General features: G+C 52.4%; 2 protein-coding genes across 8 annotated transcripts; one reads left to right on the top strand and one right to left on the bottom strand.

The window, feature by feature from the left end:
• Window positions 1-337: 337 nt before the first annotated feature.
• LOC102280247 (transmembrane protein 198) lies at window positions 338-4,999 on the top strand. 6 transcript variants are annotated; one of them, XM_070370347.1, is made up of 5 exons: window positions 338-557; window positions 1,515-1,774; window positions 2,345-2,926; window positions 3,366-3,526; window positions 3,644-4,999. In XM_070370347.1, exons 2-5 carry the CDS (start codon window positions 1,600-1,602, stop codon window positions 3,800-3,802), a joined length of 1,077 nt encoding a protein of 358 aa, XP_070226448.1. In that variant the 5' UTR covers window positions 338-557; window positions 1,515-1,599; the 3' UTR covers window positions 3,803-4,999. The 6 variants fall into 6 exon arrangements, with proteins under 6 accessions (XP_070226448.1, XP_005905935.1, XP_070226450.1 ...); XM_005905873.2 differs by having other exon boundaries at window positions 3,369-3,526; XM_070370349.1 differs by having other exon boundaries at window positions 2,381-2,926.
• Window positions 5,000-5,147: 148 nt separating this feature from the next.
• Window positions 5,148-11,309, bottom strand: MMP19 (matrix metallopeptidase 19). Of its 2 annotated transcripts, XM_070370346.1 has the most exons (10): window positions 11,087-11,309; window positions 10,704-10,789; window positions 9,701-9,831; window positions 9,252-9,467; window positions 8,521-8,766; window positions 7,535-7,663; window positions 6,582-6,746; window positions 6,294-6,421; window positions 5,824-6,103; window positions 5,148-5,737 (listed from the first exon to the last, which is right to left on the bottom strand). In XM_070370346.1, exons 1-10 carry the CDS (start codon window positions 11,174-11,176, stop codon window positions 5,655-5,657), a joined length of 1,554 nt encoding a protein of 517 aa, XP_070226447.1. In that variant the 5' UTR covers window positions 11,177-11,309; the 3' UTR covers window positions 5,148-5,654. The 2 variants fall into 2 exon arrangements, with proteins under 2 accessions (XP_070226447.1, XP_005905937.1); XM_005905875.3 differs by having other exon boundaries at window positions 5,148-6,103; window positions 11,087-11,308.
• Between the last annotated feature and the right edge of the window lie 1,156 nt (window positions 11,310-12,465).

The following is a 12,465-nucleotide window of genomic DNA, read 5'->3' on the forward strand; positions in this document are numbered from 1 at the left end:
GATCAGTAAGAGCCCCTTCCTGGGGTCCCGGATCCGGACCACCAAGTTCTCCAGGAGACAATACTCCAATTCTCTGGGAAGTGGAAGAAACCAAGCCGGAGTAGGGGGGCGCTGGGACACCAGTAAGGGATTTGAAAGTTTCGAGTTGCTGAGTCAGCACATAGGTATTCAGAGACCATTCCCCAACTCTCTTGCGGTTCCCCAAAAACCCCTCCCGGCTATGGCTGGGGGTCTCTGATCCCAGCCTAGAGCAGTAGGCAAATTGGGTCCCCCCCCACACACACAGGGAAAAGATTTGGAGGGTCCCGCCCCGTGATGTCACCCCCACACACACACACACCCTGTCCCCTTCCTCCACCCCCCAAGCTGGTTGCTTTTAGCTCACTGGGGCTTGGGCTGCGATACGACTTGCAAGAGTTTAGGGAGCAAAGAACAGAGTGGCTGTAGGGGTGCCCACGCCTGACAGCCACCCGGACGCCTAAGACTCTGGGCAGGGATGCAGCTGGGGGTCTAGGGAAGCACGTCTACCCCCTCCTTTCCTCAGCCCTGACAGGGTGGTGAGTAGTTAACACCCCCTCCCCAATCTCTCCTTGAATAGGGTCCCCAGACTTCCAAGAATTGAGGAGAGGAGCCCCAGGGACTCCCCAAGCCAAGTCCCCTCCCTGCCTGTTAAGATCTTGATATCCAAAAGAAGGCAGCTGAAAGGAAGTGCCTGCACCTACTCTACCCCATTCCTTTAGTGCCCCCAATGCCAGCCCCTCCTTGGTGTTCTCCTTTCAGGAACTGAGTTCAAATCCCACTGGCAGCCCTGACACCACAGGGAAAGGGAAAGGTAGAAAGAGTCCCACCAGTGTCCTAAGGGGAGGATGTGAGATGCCTGTGAGCAAGGCGCCTGCTTAGTCCATGAGGGATGGGTGGGAATTGGACTGTGGCTGGATGGACACCTTCCCCCAATAACCCTATCTCCACCTGAAGGCAAGGCTTCCCAACCCTGACAAAGTGTCAGTTACTGTCTCTATTTGATTCCTCTTCTGGTGTCTGATTTTTTTCCCTCTTCCCTCTCTGGGGTTGGAGCAGCTGTTGGGAGACCCCCACCATGACTCATTCTCTCCTCTTCCTTCTCCTCCCCCCTCTACTAACTCCACCCTTCCCCGTCCAGTGGGATGATTTTGGGTCCCAGCTGTAGATGGGACAAGCTTTCTTTTCAACTGGAACAGGCTACTGAGCCTTTAGCCTGCAGTACCCCCTTCCGCAGATGGAGGACTTCCTACTCCTCCCACCCCACCCTGAAAAGCCAGGGAGCCAAGACTCATTACCTGTTAAGATTTGAAGTTCCACTTAAGGTCCTTGTTTTAGAGGGTGATAGACAGCTGACCTCTCTCATCCCTTTCCTGTAGCTTTCTTCAGTTTCCCCAGCAGAACCAAGTTCCATCCTGAAGTTGGCTTTTCTTTAAAAGAAGGGCATCCTCGAGGTTCATGGGCACCTGAGTTCCTGTCCCCTTACCCCCTTGCAGGTTTCCCAGCCCCCTCAAGACATTCATGGATGGATGAGAGGAGCTGACACTGATCTTCCCCTCTGTGACAACCTTCTCTTCGGCCATGGAGGAAGCCTTGCTGCCCCTGGCCATGACCTCTGACCCCAGGCCCTTTAATCAACAACTCCCAGAGCCTCCAGACCTGAGATGTGTCTTGCAACCCCACGACAATCCTGACCTGGCACCCGCCCTGGTGTGTGCCCTTTGCTGCTGCTTTGGAATCATCTACTGCTGCTTCGGTGAGGGCGGGGCCAGGGTTCTGGGGGGCAGCTGCCCAAGACTGTCACCCTCAGAGATGACGCCGGCTTTCTCCTTTGCTCCTGAGCCACCTCTACTCCTCTTTCGGGGGATATCTACCTTCAGTGCATCCAGTGCCGCTCTCGCCAGCTCTTCTTCCATCCCCCACACGCCCACTCCTTCAGCTCTGACCCCTAGCAACTATCATTTTCCCTCCCCTTCCTCCTACTTCAAAATTCCATTCCCCAGTAACCTGAATTAGCCTGCGCTGATTTCTTCCCATCTACCATCCCTGAAAGGACAAAACCTTTTCTCTATACTTATTCCCCTCAATTCATCCATCTTACCTCCTGATTTGCTCTCCCATCCCCTCACAGTTCCTGAAAAGTCCCTGCCCTCACTAAGATGATCCCTTTCTGCCCTTGGCCTTGAGGTCCCTGGGGGTGCTGCTCCTGACTTCTGCTCCTCTGGTTAGCCATTCCTATCCCTTCTGAGTCATCAGAGCCCAGCCCTGTCGATCTTCCCCCACCCAGCCCTTTCTGCCTCTCATTGCCTCCTGCCTCCCTTCCCAGGCTACCGCTGCTTCAAGGCAGTGATGTTTCTCTCAGGCCTGCTGTCAGGAGCCCTGGTGATCTTCCTGCTGTGCCATAAGGAGCGAGTGCTAGAGACACAGCTGAGCCTGGAGGTGAGCGCGGGCATTGCGCTCGGCATCGGACTGCTCTGCGGCCTGGTGACCATGCTGGTTCGCAGTGTCGGGCTCTTCCTGACTGGTCTCCTACTAGGCCTAACCCTGGGCGCTGGGGTCCTGCTGGGCACGGAGCCCATCTACCAACCACCTTCAGCCTGGGTACCAGCTGGGGGGCTGGTGGGGCTGGCACTGCTGGGAGCCCTGTTCACACTTCGGTGGCCACGTCCATTCACAGTTCTGGGCACAGCCCTGCTGGGTGCTGCAGTGCTGGTGGCCTGTGCTGACTACTTCCTGGAGGGGCTGGCACTGGGCAGTCGGCTGGGCCAACGCTTGCAGGCACTTCCAGCCTTGCCTCCTCTCTGCTGGTATAGCTGGGTCTTGCTGGGGACCTGGCCAGCCCTGGGGGCCCTTGGGGCCCTGGCCCAGTGGAAGCTCATGGATGAGGAACATGGAGGCCACACCAATGGTGAGTTACCACCGTGGTATAGACAGCAGACAACCTATGTCCCTGGTTCCCAGACTTAAAGAGGTGAAGGGGGAAAATACACCTGAGGGCAAAAGATAGAGGCAAAAGATACACCTCTAAGGTGTCTGAGGCAGGCCACTGAAAAAAAGTTAGAGTTGGAGGAGTCAAAAGTCTGGCTAAGAATGAGAAGAGAAATTGTCGGGAGGTTGGGGAGTAGGGAAGAGTTACTGGGGACTGATGTGGAAGGAAAGGAAGATCTCAGGGAAGTCAGAAGGGAAGAGTAGGAGGATTCCGAAGAAAAGTTTCTTTAGAATAAACTGGGAGGGGGATGAGGTTTGAGAGACATAAGCAAATGGGTTTCTCTAGAGTATGAGTGTATTTGGGGGTGGGTTTCAGAGTCTAAAGAGGCCTCCCTGAGTCTGTATTGTCCCCTCCCAAGCAGTGGTCTTGAGCCACCAGCGAAGGCATCTCCAGCTCCTTCGAATCCGTCATCAGGAGGCCAAGTGGCACCGGACCTCCCCTGGGGCAGGGCTCTGTGAGGGTAGCTACAGGCGCCAGCTCCCTGCCAGCGCACGGAACCCTGCCGACAGTCTGGCTCCAGTGAGTGGAGGCGTGGGGGCTGCCCTGGGCCTGGGGCAGAAGGCACAGGGGGATGGTCAGGGAGGGTGGGTTCTGATCCAGGCCCTTTCTTCTGCCCTGTCTGCCCTGCCCCTTCAGAGTTATTTCCAGAGCCTTCGAGAGCGCCAGCTAGGACCAGGCACCCAGGCCACCGCTCCCCACACTGTCCTGGACCTGGATTCTGACTGTGGTTCCACTGTCCCCCTCACTGCACCTTCTGGTTCCACCCACCCAGACCTGAGCCTAAACCTCCACTGATGCCCTCACCCTGGGAACAAGGGCCTGGAAACACTAGGTGGGCAGGACCTGGGCCCACAGAATCCACACACAGACTTCCCCACCTCTTGGACTTGGGCATGGAATCTGTGCTCCAACCCAGACCAGCCCTGTAGGGATATGTTTCAGGGACAGATAGAGAGGACTCTTGTGGGGAAAGGAGAGGAATGGAAGTATGAGTACCTACCTCTGTCCAGTAATAGAGGTGTCCTGGTCCCTAAAGTAACTGACTCCCTAATTCCCTTCAAACCAAACCAAGGAGGGCCATTACCCAAATAGCCTTCTGTGTACCCGCCTCAAAGTGCCTCTCAATGATCAAATAAGGGGTATTGTTTTCATAGGACCTACCTATAGAAAATCAGGAAGGCTCCTAAAGCACTTGATAGCTTTTTGATGGGGAGAAGGGCACCAGTGGAGCTCCGGGATCCCTGATTCCCAGGCCCCTCATCAGGGAGCAATTGAGTTCCTGGTTAGCCTTTCTCTCTGGACCCCCAGACACAAGCCCCCTTCTCCTACCTCAGTTGGGGGTATCTATCCTCCGTGGTGCTTCCCTTTCCCTTCTCAATGTGGGGAAGACCACAGGGCACTGCCTGGCTCAGCACCCACTGTCCCTCAAAGCTGGCTTCTTGCTTCAAGCTGAGAGCATTGGCCCACATGCCAGAATCTTGCCCTTTTGCCCAAAGGAGCCTGGTCTTCAGAGCTGTGTGGGAGACAAGTGCCTTCTCTGTCTCTCATTATAGGGGACACTAATCTCCTTAACCAGAACATCGTCCCAGCCACTAACCTGTTCTAACTCTCCGCTCCCCTGATTTACCTGCCCAAAGTCTGTTCCCTGGTTCCTCAGCATGAAGGAAGATATGTCCCTCCCCTGGGCAGCAAGGTTATGAAGGAAGGGGAAAAGAACATGGGAATATGTGAATAAAATGACACTGAACACTGAACCTGGGAGTCTAGCCTTTCTGTTGCTCCTCTTTTCTTTCTTTGCACCCCCAAACAACGAATTAGCCATACTGACAAGTCCTCTGTCCCTTAAAGATCTGATGAAGGTACTTTTATCAGGCCAGACCACTATAGGAGTGGCACACACACAGCCAGAGGAAGAATCATTCTGTCCTCTCTTACGAACATGGTGCACGCTTGCACAGTTGCTCAGTCGTGTCCGACTCTTTGTGACCCCAAGGACTGTAGTCCACCAGGCTCCTCTGTCCATGGGATTTCTCAGACAAGAATACTGGAGTGGGTTGCCATTTCCTCCTCCAGGGAATTGAAACTGTATCTCCTCATTGGCAGGTAAATTCTTTACCACTGAGTCACCTGGGAAGCCCTGTGAACATGGAGTTAATCTTTATTAAGCACAAATGTGCCAGGCACTTCACACACAGTATTTCATTTAATGCAACAACCCTGCGGGATTGGTGTTAACCTTATTTTTCAGATGGGAAACCTGAGGCTTAGTGAGGTTAATTAACTTGCCCAAAGTCACAAGCAAGTTGATGTGATTCTCAAGGATTCCAAAGCCATTGCTCATTTCACTGGCCATGCTGTTTCCTTGTTCTTTATCTAGGAAGAACAGGACCCAGGCATTCCCAGCTGTGGCCTGCTGTCAGCTAAACACCTGAGGGATGTCTGTCTTCTACCAATGTCCTCCAGAGAGAAAATGACACAGTTGGAAGTGCTATCTAGGATGGGGGAGAAATGGACAGAGCTGGAGGCTGAGTTAGAGTCACTGACCAGGAGGGAAAGAGTACAGGGAGGTGGTGACTGGAGCTGGGTCATTTAGAGGCTTGAGGTCCATGGTTCATGCTTGTGCTGCAGCAGACATTTGATTGAGGTCTCAGGCCTCTGAGAGAGTGACATTACCAGGGAATGAAAGGGTGCTGAAGTCTGTGACTGAGGGGATAACGTCCAAGATTGTATCTCTGGGTGAGCCGCCAGAGTTCAAGGTGTTTCTATGGCCCAAGGAAATGGTATCCAGTGTTATCCTGTGGCTGCATGGTCTGTGCCTGTGACTGAGGAATCAGTGTCCCCATCAGATGCAGTGGTGTTTGGGGGACGACAGTGCATCCAGTTGTGGGCGATATCTCTGGGAAAGCCTTTCTCTGCTCGAAGCTGCTGATTGAGGCGCCAATACTGTTTGCCCTTGAAGAAGTAGACACGGCCGTCCCGCCAGCTCATGGCGGCCGAGGGCTGGTCTGGCACTCCTGTAAACAATCCCTTGGTTGGTTTAGGGTAGCGGCTGAAGTCAGTAGTGGCCAGCTCATCCCACTGCCAGTATCCAGAGCCCTAGGTGTGGGGTCAGCAGCGAGAAGAGAAGGATGACGAGAGAGCTTAGAGAACCCGCCGCCACCCCCACCGAAGTCTATTCTCAGCCCATGGCAGCTGCAGAACTTCCTTCCAGAGCAAGTCTTTGCTTTTCCATGGGAGGTAGCCTGCCCCTCCTACGAAGGATTTGCCCTTCCTTTGAGCTTTATACCTTAAAGAGGAACACCTTTTTGTTGATAGGCCAATAGAGAGCAGCATCCAGGTTGGGTCCTACCCTATTCAGCTTCTTGGGAAAGCCAGGAGACATCTTGAAATTAATGTAGCGCCACACCTTGTCTCCTGAGAGTATATAAGGAAAGAACAAGTCACCTCTGTCCCCAGGTGATAACTTTCAGTTCCTCCGTTCCACCCTCTAGAAACTTCTCATCCCTCCCTCCTTCTATGGCATCTCTAATCACAGGCCCTCCTCCAGTAGCACAGTGTAAACTAGTGCCCTTACCTTTAAAGAAGTGAATCCATTGCGTCCGAGGAGAGTAGACAGCTGCATCCAGGTTTCCTGGGAGCCCCTCCCAGAGGGCAGACACTTGGAACAAGGGACCCAATCCTGAATCTGTCACGGTCCACACATAGTTTCCCTTGAAGGCGTAGGTCTTTCCTCGGGGCCCTAAGAGCAGGAGGTGTGTCAACAAGTCAAAAAGACAGGTATCGGGACTTCCCTACTGGTCCAGCAGTTAAGAATAAGCCTGCCAATGCAGGGGACACGGATTTGATCCCTGGTCCAGGGTGATTCCACATGCCTCAGGGCAGCTAAGCCCATGTGCTACAACTACTGAGCCTATGGATTCTGGAACCCTTGAGCCACAACTAGAGAGACCATGTGCCTCAACAAATTATCCCACATGATGAAACAAAGACCTGCTGCCACCAAAAAAATTTTTTATTTTAAGACAGCAGTCAAATAAAGACTTCTGGGTATCTCAGGCAGGCTGATTCCCCAAATATTCATTCAAGGAGAGGATTGTTAAGAGCAGAGAAGTGTTCAGCCTCTCCTTTGTCATTCACAGCAAATCAGCCCTGTGGATAGCTGCTCCCACTTAGGGACCTCACCTTCTACTCCAGGTGGCTTCCAAGTTGTACTTCCATGTGGGTATAATACCCTCTCTAATAGACATTCCAGTCAAGACTGTTTTCTCCTTCTTGCTGTATTTCCGGATGTGTTTAATGGCTCTCACAGGGCAACAACGGAGGTAATGTCCTGCCTGGCCCATCTTGAATTTAGCTCTGAATCCTCCCTTTCCAGGCCACTGCCTCCATCCATGGCCACTAACCCCTGCCTAGAGACTAACCTCCACTGATCACCCTGAGGTCCCATGTCACTCCCATTTGTCCAGGTCTCAAGGTCAGCAGCATGCCCCACTGCCTGCCTACAAGCCTGGAGGGAAAGGGTCTTACCTAGCATCACGGCATCCAGGTCACTGCTGCAGGGGTCTGGCATGGGACTGGGTTCTGTGGGCACTAGGGGTATAGTCGGGAGTGCCGTGTCTTCTTCCTCCTCCTCCTCTATCTCTGGCCTCTTCTTGCCTGCAAGGTAACATAATACTGCTCAGGAAAAGAACTCAGAGCACTAGCTTCCCCACTCTCCTACTGTAAGTTAAGCTCAGAGGTCACATAGAGAGGAAAATGAAAACCTGGAGAGCTTTCGTTGGTGGGAGAAAAGATCACACTGATACCAGCAGGAGACACGTTTTAGTTTTGAGAGGCACTAGAAAGGGAGAGACGGAGAAGGCAATGGCACCCCACTCCAATACTCTTGCCTGGAAAATCCCATGGACAGAGGAGCCTGGCGGGCTGCAGTCCATGGGGTCGCTAAGAGTCAGACACGACTGAGCGACTTCACTTTCACTTCTCACTTTCATGCATTGGAGAAGGAAATGGCAACCCACTCCAGTGTTCTTGCCTGGAGAATCCCAGGGACGGGGGAGCCTGGTGGGCTACCGTCTTTGGGGTCGCACAGAGTCGGATACGACTGAAGCGACTTAGCAGCAGCAGCAGAAAGGGAGAGAGGGGATTTCTGGAATGTTCATTCTTCATCCACTAGAGCAGGTGTAGGAGGAGAGAGGTCTAGAAGGAAGATTAGACCTGGAAGTGTCAGAAATAGAGCTCCTGGGAGTTCCCTGGGGGCCTAATGGTTAGGATTCCAGGCTTTCACTGCTGCAGCCAGGGTTCAATCCCTGATTGGGGAACTGAGATACCACTAGCCACGCAATGAGGCCAAAAAAAGAAAAACAACTCCTGAAAATGAAGAAGCCTGAATAACGTGGCAAGAGGAAGAGAAAGAAGCCAAGCCATTTCCCTCCATGAAGATTAGACCTGTGTCTTTATGCTTGAAGAGACACTGGTCAGACTGACCCTCGTGAGGACTAGGGGAAAGGACTGACCATAGAGAGCCTGGATCCCAGCCACATCATCAGGGTGCAGCTTGAAGTAGGGCCGGTAGCCAGCGTAGACAGGAGCCATGAGGGCCTGGGTGTATCGGGAGTGCCCCAGCCCCAGGGCATGGCCAATTTCATGGGCTGCAATGATGCGCAGGTTCACCCCCCGGTAGGTCCCCTCAGTCCAGAGCTCATCTTCATCAAAGTGTACGCTGCCCAGCTCTGGGATGTCGGCATGGGCCAGGACCCGCCCTGGAAAAAGGCAAAGGTAGACAGGCAGGAGATCAGAGGCTCCTAGGGCGGAGCATCCCTTGCCTGTTATAAACTCCAATTACTCTATTCCCTTAAAATCTCCCCAAGTAGATTGATTATCTCTTGGACACCTCTCACTCCTTTCAGATTTCCCTGCCACAACCCTGATCTCTCACGGATTCCCATCGCTCTGTCCTGTTACCTCTCAGTCACTCTGTTGTCTTTGGAACATACTCCAGTTCCTCCCTGGAGTATGCCTTGAGCAGAGGAACTTAAGCCAAGGAAGAAGGCATAAGCTTCAAAGAAACAGGCTTGGTAAGGCCCCAGAGAGATGACATGTTGCTCCCCAAGGGAATATTAGAAGGTGGTTGGAGAGTGTAGGGTGCAGTTGAGCATAGGAGGGTAGCCTGACATTAAGTTTCCAGAGTCACTGACTCAAGGAGACAGAGGTCTGTGAGGTGGGAGAGCTGAGAGCTGGTGCCTACCGGGCCCGTCAAAGGAATTGGAGCAGTACAAGCTATGGCGGCCATGGAAGGAAAGGCGGATATCAGCCCAGCCAGCCTTCACCTCGCGGAAGGTCAAGGGAGCCACATTGCTCCAATACTGGAAGGCTTGAAGCAGGGCTGCCCGGGCTGTTGAGGATGGTAGGGTAGACGGTAGGTTCAAGATGCGGAAGGTCAGATGCTTCTTTCTCCAGTGGCCTGGTTATTGAACCAAAAAATAGATTAGAAGCACAGATACCTTTGCCAGCTCTGGACAGCTCCCCTGAGTGTGGGCACTCACTCAGCAAAGCCATGAAACAACCTTTCCAGGCAAGTGGTGATCAGTCAATTGCCAGATTACCATCCATTCAACGATGAGCTGGTCCAGACTGTCCCAATGTCACCTGTGCTCCAGAGTCATGACCCCCCCTTTTCCCAGGCTCAGTTCTCACCCAGCAGCAGGTATTTAAGAGTCTTCTGGTTGAAGGGGTCCTCCAGGCCACAGCGGGGCTGCCTCATACGGGCACTTGTGGCGTCATCCAGCTGACCTGAGACTGGCAGCTCAGATGCTTCCTGAAAAGCTCTGGAAAGATGGAGAGGGATGGTCCAGCAGGACAGGGGCATCTGGAATGACTAAGAAATGGGGATAGCTCTTTGGTCCCCTTTTGCCCAACGTAATGACTGAGAATGGCACTAAAGCTCTGGAGGTGATGGGATCACTCCAGGATCCAGTCCTCATAATTGGGCCTTCCTCTTCTGTTCTGCATAGAAGGCAATACTCCAACTTCACCTCCCTGTGTTCACTCTCTTATTTGGGTAAATTGCTCTCTGGTGTTGCCTTCTTCCTCTACTGCAATTTCTAACCTCCTCCTGCCCTGGGAAATGTCTTACTCCTGCTCTGAGACTCTCTCACCACTGCTACCACCTGAGGGCCCGTCCTCCCTCTGCCTTCTCCCCTCCTGGCTGGACACCCCGTTCCCAGTCCAGCCTACCCACTCTGGGGCAATTTCATCCATCATGTACCACAAGTATTGTGGCTTTTCAATGGACTGGGAACATATCTGAGAAATCACCCATTAGACTGAAAATAAGAAAAGAAAACTTCAAAACAGAAAGAAATAAATGCTGGATTAAATATCTTTGAAAGGCAACATCATGTCAACAACTCAGCTCCAACTCATATAAATTACATTGCTTGCAGGATGTGACCAAATAATAGTATTTTGGATATAATGTGGGATGGAGCCTCCAAAGAAGTGCTTAGGGCCTAGGAAAATCCAATAACTGTGCCCTCATCCTTGACTCCCCCTCTCACCCCTGGTCCCACCACGAATTCTCTGGATCCCTGAAATGGATGTGAGGCAGGCAGAGATGGGCCTGGGGAATGGAAAAGGTGAGAAGAGAAAAAGATCTTGTGAACTTGACCCTGAAGGCATGCACCTTACAATCTCTCACCTCAGCGCCTCTATGACATCTTCTGGCCTGAAGTTGTCAGGTCCTTCTAGAGGCTTCTGTAGGTAACCATATTGCAACAAGTAATCCTATGATGAGGGTAGGGGTCAGCAGATAAAATCAAAAGGGGATTAGTCTCTGGGTGAAGCTTCTACATAACCTAACAGCCCATTAGGATAGGAGGGGACAGATGTGGAAGGACTGAAGGAGAGGCATCTTAGGGGAGTATGAGGGGAGGGAGTAGGGATGGGTAGGGGTGGATCATGGACTAGAGGAGCGAAGGGCAGGGCAGGCAGTTGTAGGTCAGAAGAGCGGCTTGGATGGGACTAAGGAGCAGTTCCTCCATCCCTCCCCCAGCCTGGGTCTGGCTTTCCCAGGAGACTCACCACAGCTGCCTCCTTCTCTCCAGGCCCCACAGCCCGGCATGAGACGGTCAGTGGGAGTAGGAAGCCCAGCCACAGCCGCTGCCAGTTCATGGTCCCACCAGGCAAGAGCTTCAGAGTTTGTGCCCTCCGCTCTGAGAATCCTGGGAGCCTGAGGGAGCAGGGCTAGGTCGGGGGGGTGGCTCTTCCCTCCAGCTCTTTTCACTCTCCAGTCTCTGGTCCTCTTTATAAGACTTCAAGGGAGGGAAACTGGGGGGGAGTGTCAGTAGGAGGTGACTCAGGCTAGAGATGTGTTGCAATTCACCATTAACCCCTGCCCTGCCAGAGAGCAGAAGTCAAGAAGAGCCTCCAACCCAGCCCCCAGGGTCCTCTGCTGGACTCAGAAAGACTTCCCATGTTGTCCTGGAGGTGGGCATCCTGCCAGGATCGGAAGCAGAATATCTGCCGAGACTAGAAATAGGGACCAGAGCCATCCTCTGAAGTTGGGCATTCCTGTGACCCAGGGACCCCTGGGCAATAAACCCCTTATCTGTAACTTTCACGTCTCCCTGTCTGCTCTAGGACAGGAAAAATAAAACCGAGAGGTAGGAAGCAAGTTGCTTAGGTGCTTGGGTTGCAGATGAAAGAACGAAGGGTGAGATCTCAGTTTCTTTGCGTCCAAGATCAAACTGAAGATTCAAATGCTCTTGAAGCCTACTTGTGTCTGCCTTAATAAAAAGTCATTATTTAAAGCCCTTGATGAGTCTGGAATGTGTGTGTGGAGGTGGAGGTTAACTAGGAAAGGAAGAAGTAAAGTCTAGAGCCTGCCCTCAGGGAGGTTTGCAGACAGGGTGAGATCAATTCAAATACCTGAAATGAGGGGAACCAGGATATCAGGCAAGAGGTGTCCCATCCTGAGGGTCATGAGGCTGTGGGAAGGTTCTCAGAGAAGGCAGGCTTTGAGCTGGGCTGTGAAGGCTGGCTATGAGTTGGATGAGGTCAAAGAGTCCTGAGAAACAGCGACAGTGCTGGTCTTGAGTAAAAGCGCAGAGAAAAGTCAGTTGTGCTCAGTGAGAGGTTCTAAGGGTCTGCTTTATTCACCACTAAGTCCCTAGTGCCCATTCCAGGCTAGCTCAATGCTTTCGGTGGTGCTTAATAAATGTTTGTCAGACAAATGACCAGGGTGGGAGAGTGACTGGGAGGCAGAGTTTAGAGAGGGTCTTCAATGCTATTTAACATAGAAGAGAAAAACTTACGTTAGGAAAACCTACTTAAAAAAAAAAGGCGGGGAGAAAACCTACTTTGGACCCACCAAGGTTATATGATTTTTCTGCACTGTTAAACTTCATTGTAGTAGAATGAGAAGAAAAAAAAAAACTTTGTGTCAGGTGATTTCTGTGTTG

This window comes from Bos mutus, chromosome 5 (genome assembly GCF_027580195.1).
Source record: "Bos mutus isolate GX-2022 chromosome 5, NWIPB_WYAK_1.1, whole genome shotgun sequence".
Classification (NCBI taxonomy): Eukaryota; Metazoa; Chordata; class Mammalia; order Artiodactyla; family Bovidae; genus Bos; species Bos mutus.

What these genes read in the sequence shown, in the direction of transcription:
- LOC102280247 (XM_070370347.1), top strand. Translation starts at nt 1,600, where the DNA reads ATGGAGGAAGCCTTGCTGCCCCTGGCCATGACCTCTGACCCCAGGCCC. An exon ending in ACATGGAGGCCACACCAATG is followed by an intron (nt 2,927 to 3,365) that starts GTGAGTTACCAC and finishes TCCCCTCCCAAG; the next exon opens with CAGTGGTCTTGAGCCACCAG. An exon ending in CTGCCGACAGTCTGGCTCCA is followed by an intron (nt 3,527 to 3,643) that starts GTGAGTGGAGGC and finishes CTGCCCCTTCAG; the next exon opens with AGTTATTTCCAGAGCCTTCG.
- MMP19 (XM_070370346.1), bottom strand. Translation starts at nt 11,176, where the DNA reads ATGAACTGGCAGCGGCTGTGGCTGGGCTTCCTACTCCCACTGACCGTC. An exon ending in CAATTCCTTTGACGGGCCCG is followed by an intron (nt 8,767 to 9,251) that starts GTAGGCACCAGC and finishes GCCTTTTTCCAG; the next exon opens with GGCGGGTCCTGGCCCATGCC. An exon ending in TGGGATCCAGGCTCTCTATG is followed by an intron (nt 7,664 to 8,520) that starts GTCAGTCCTTTC and finishes GTTACCTTGCAG; the next exon opens with GCAAGAAGAGGCCAGAGATA.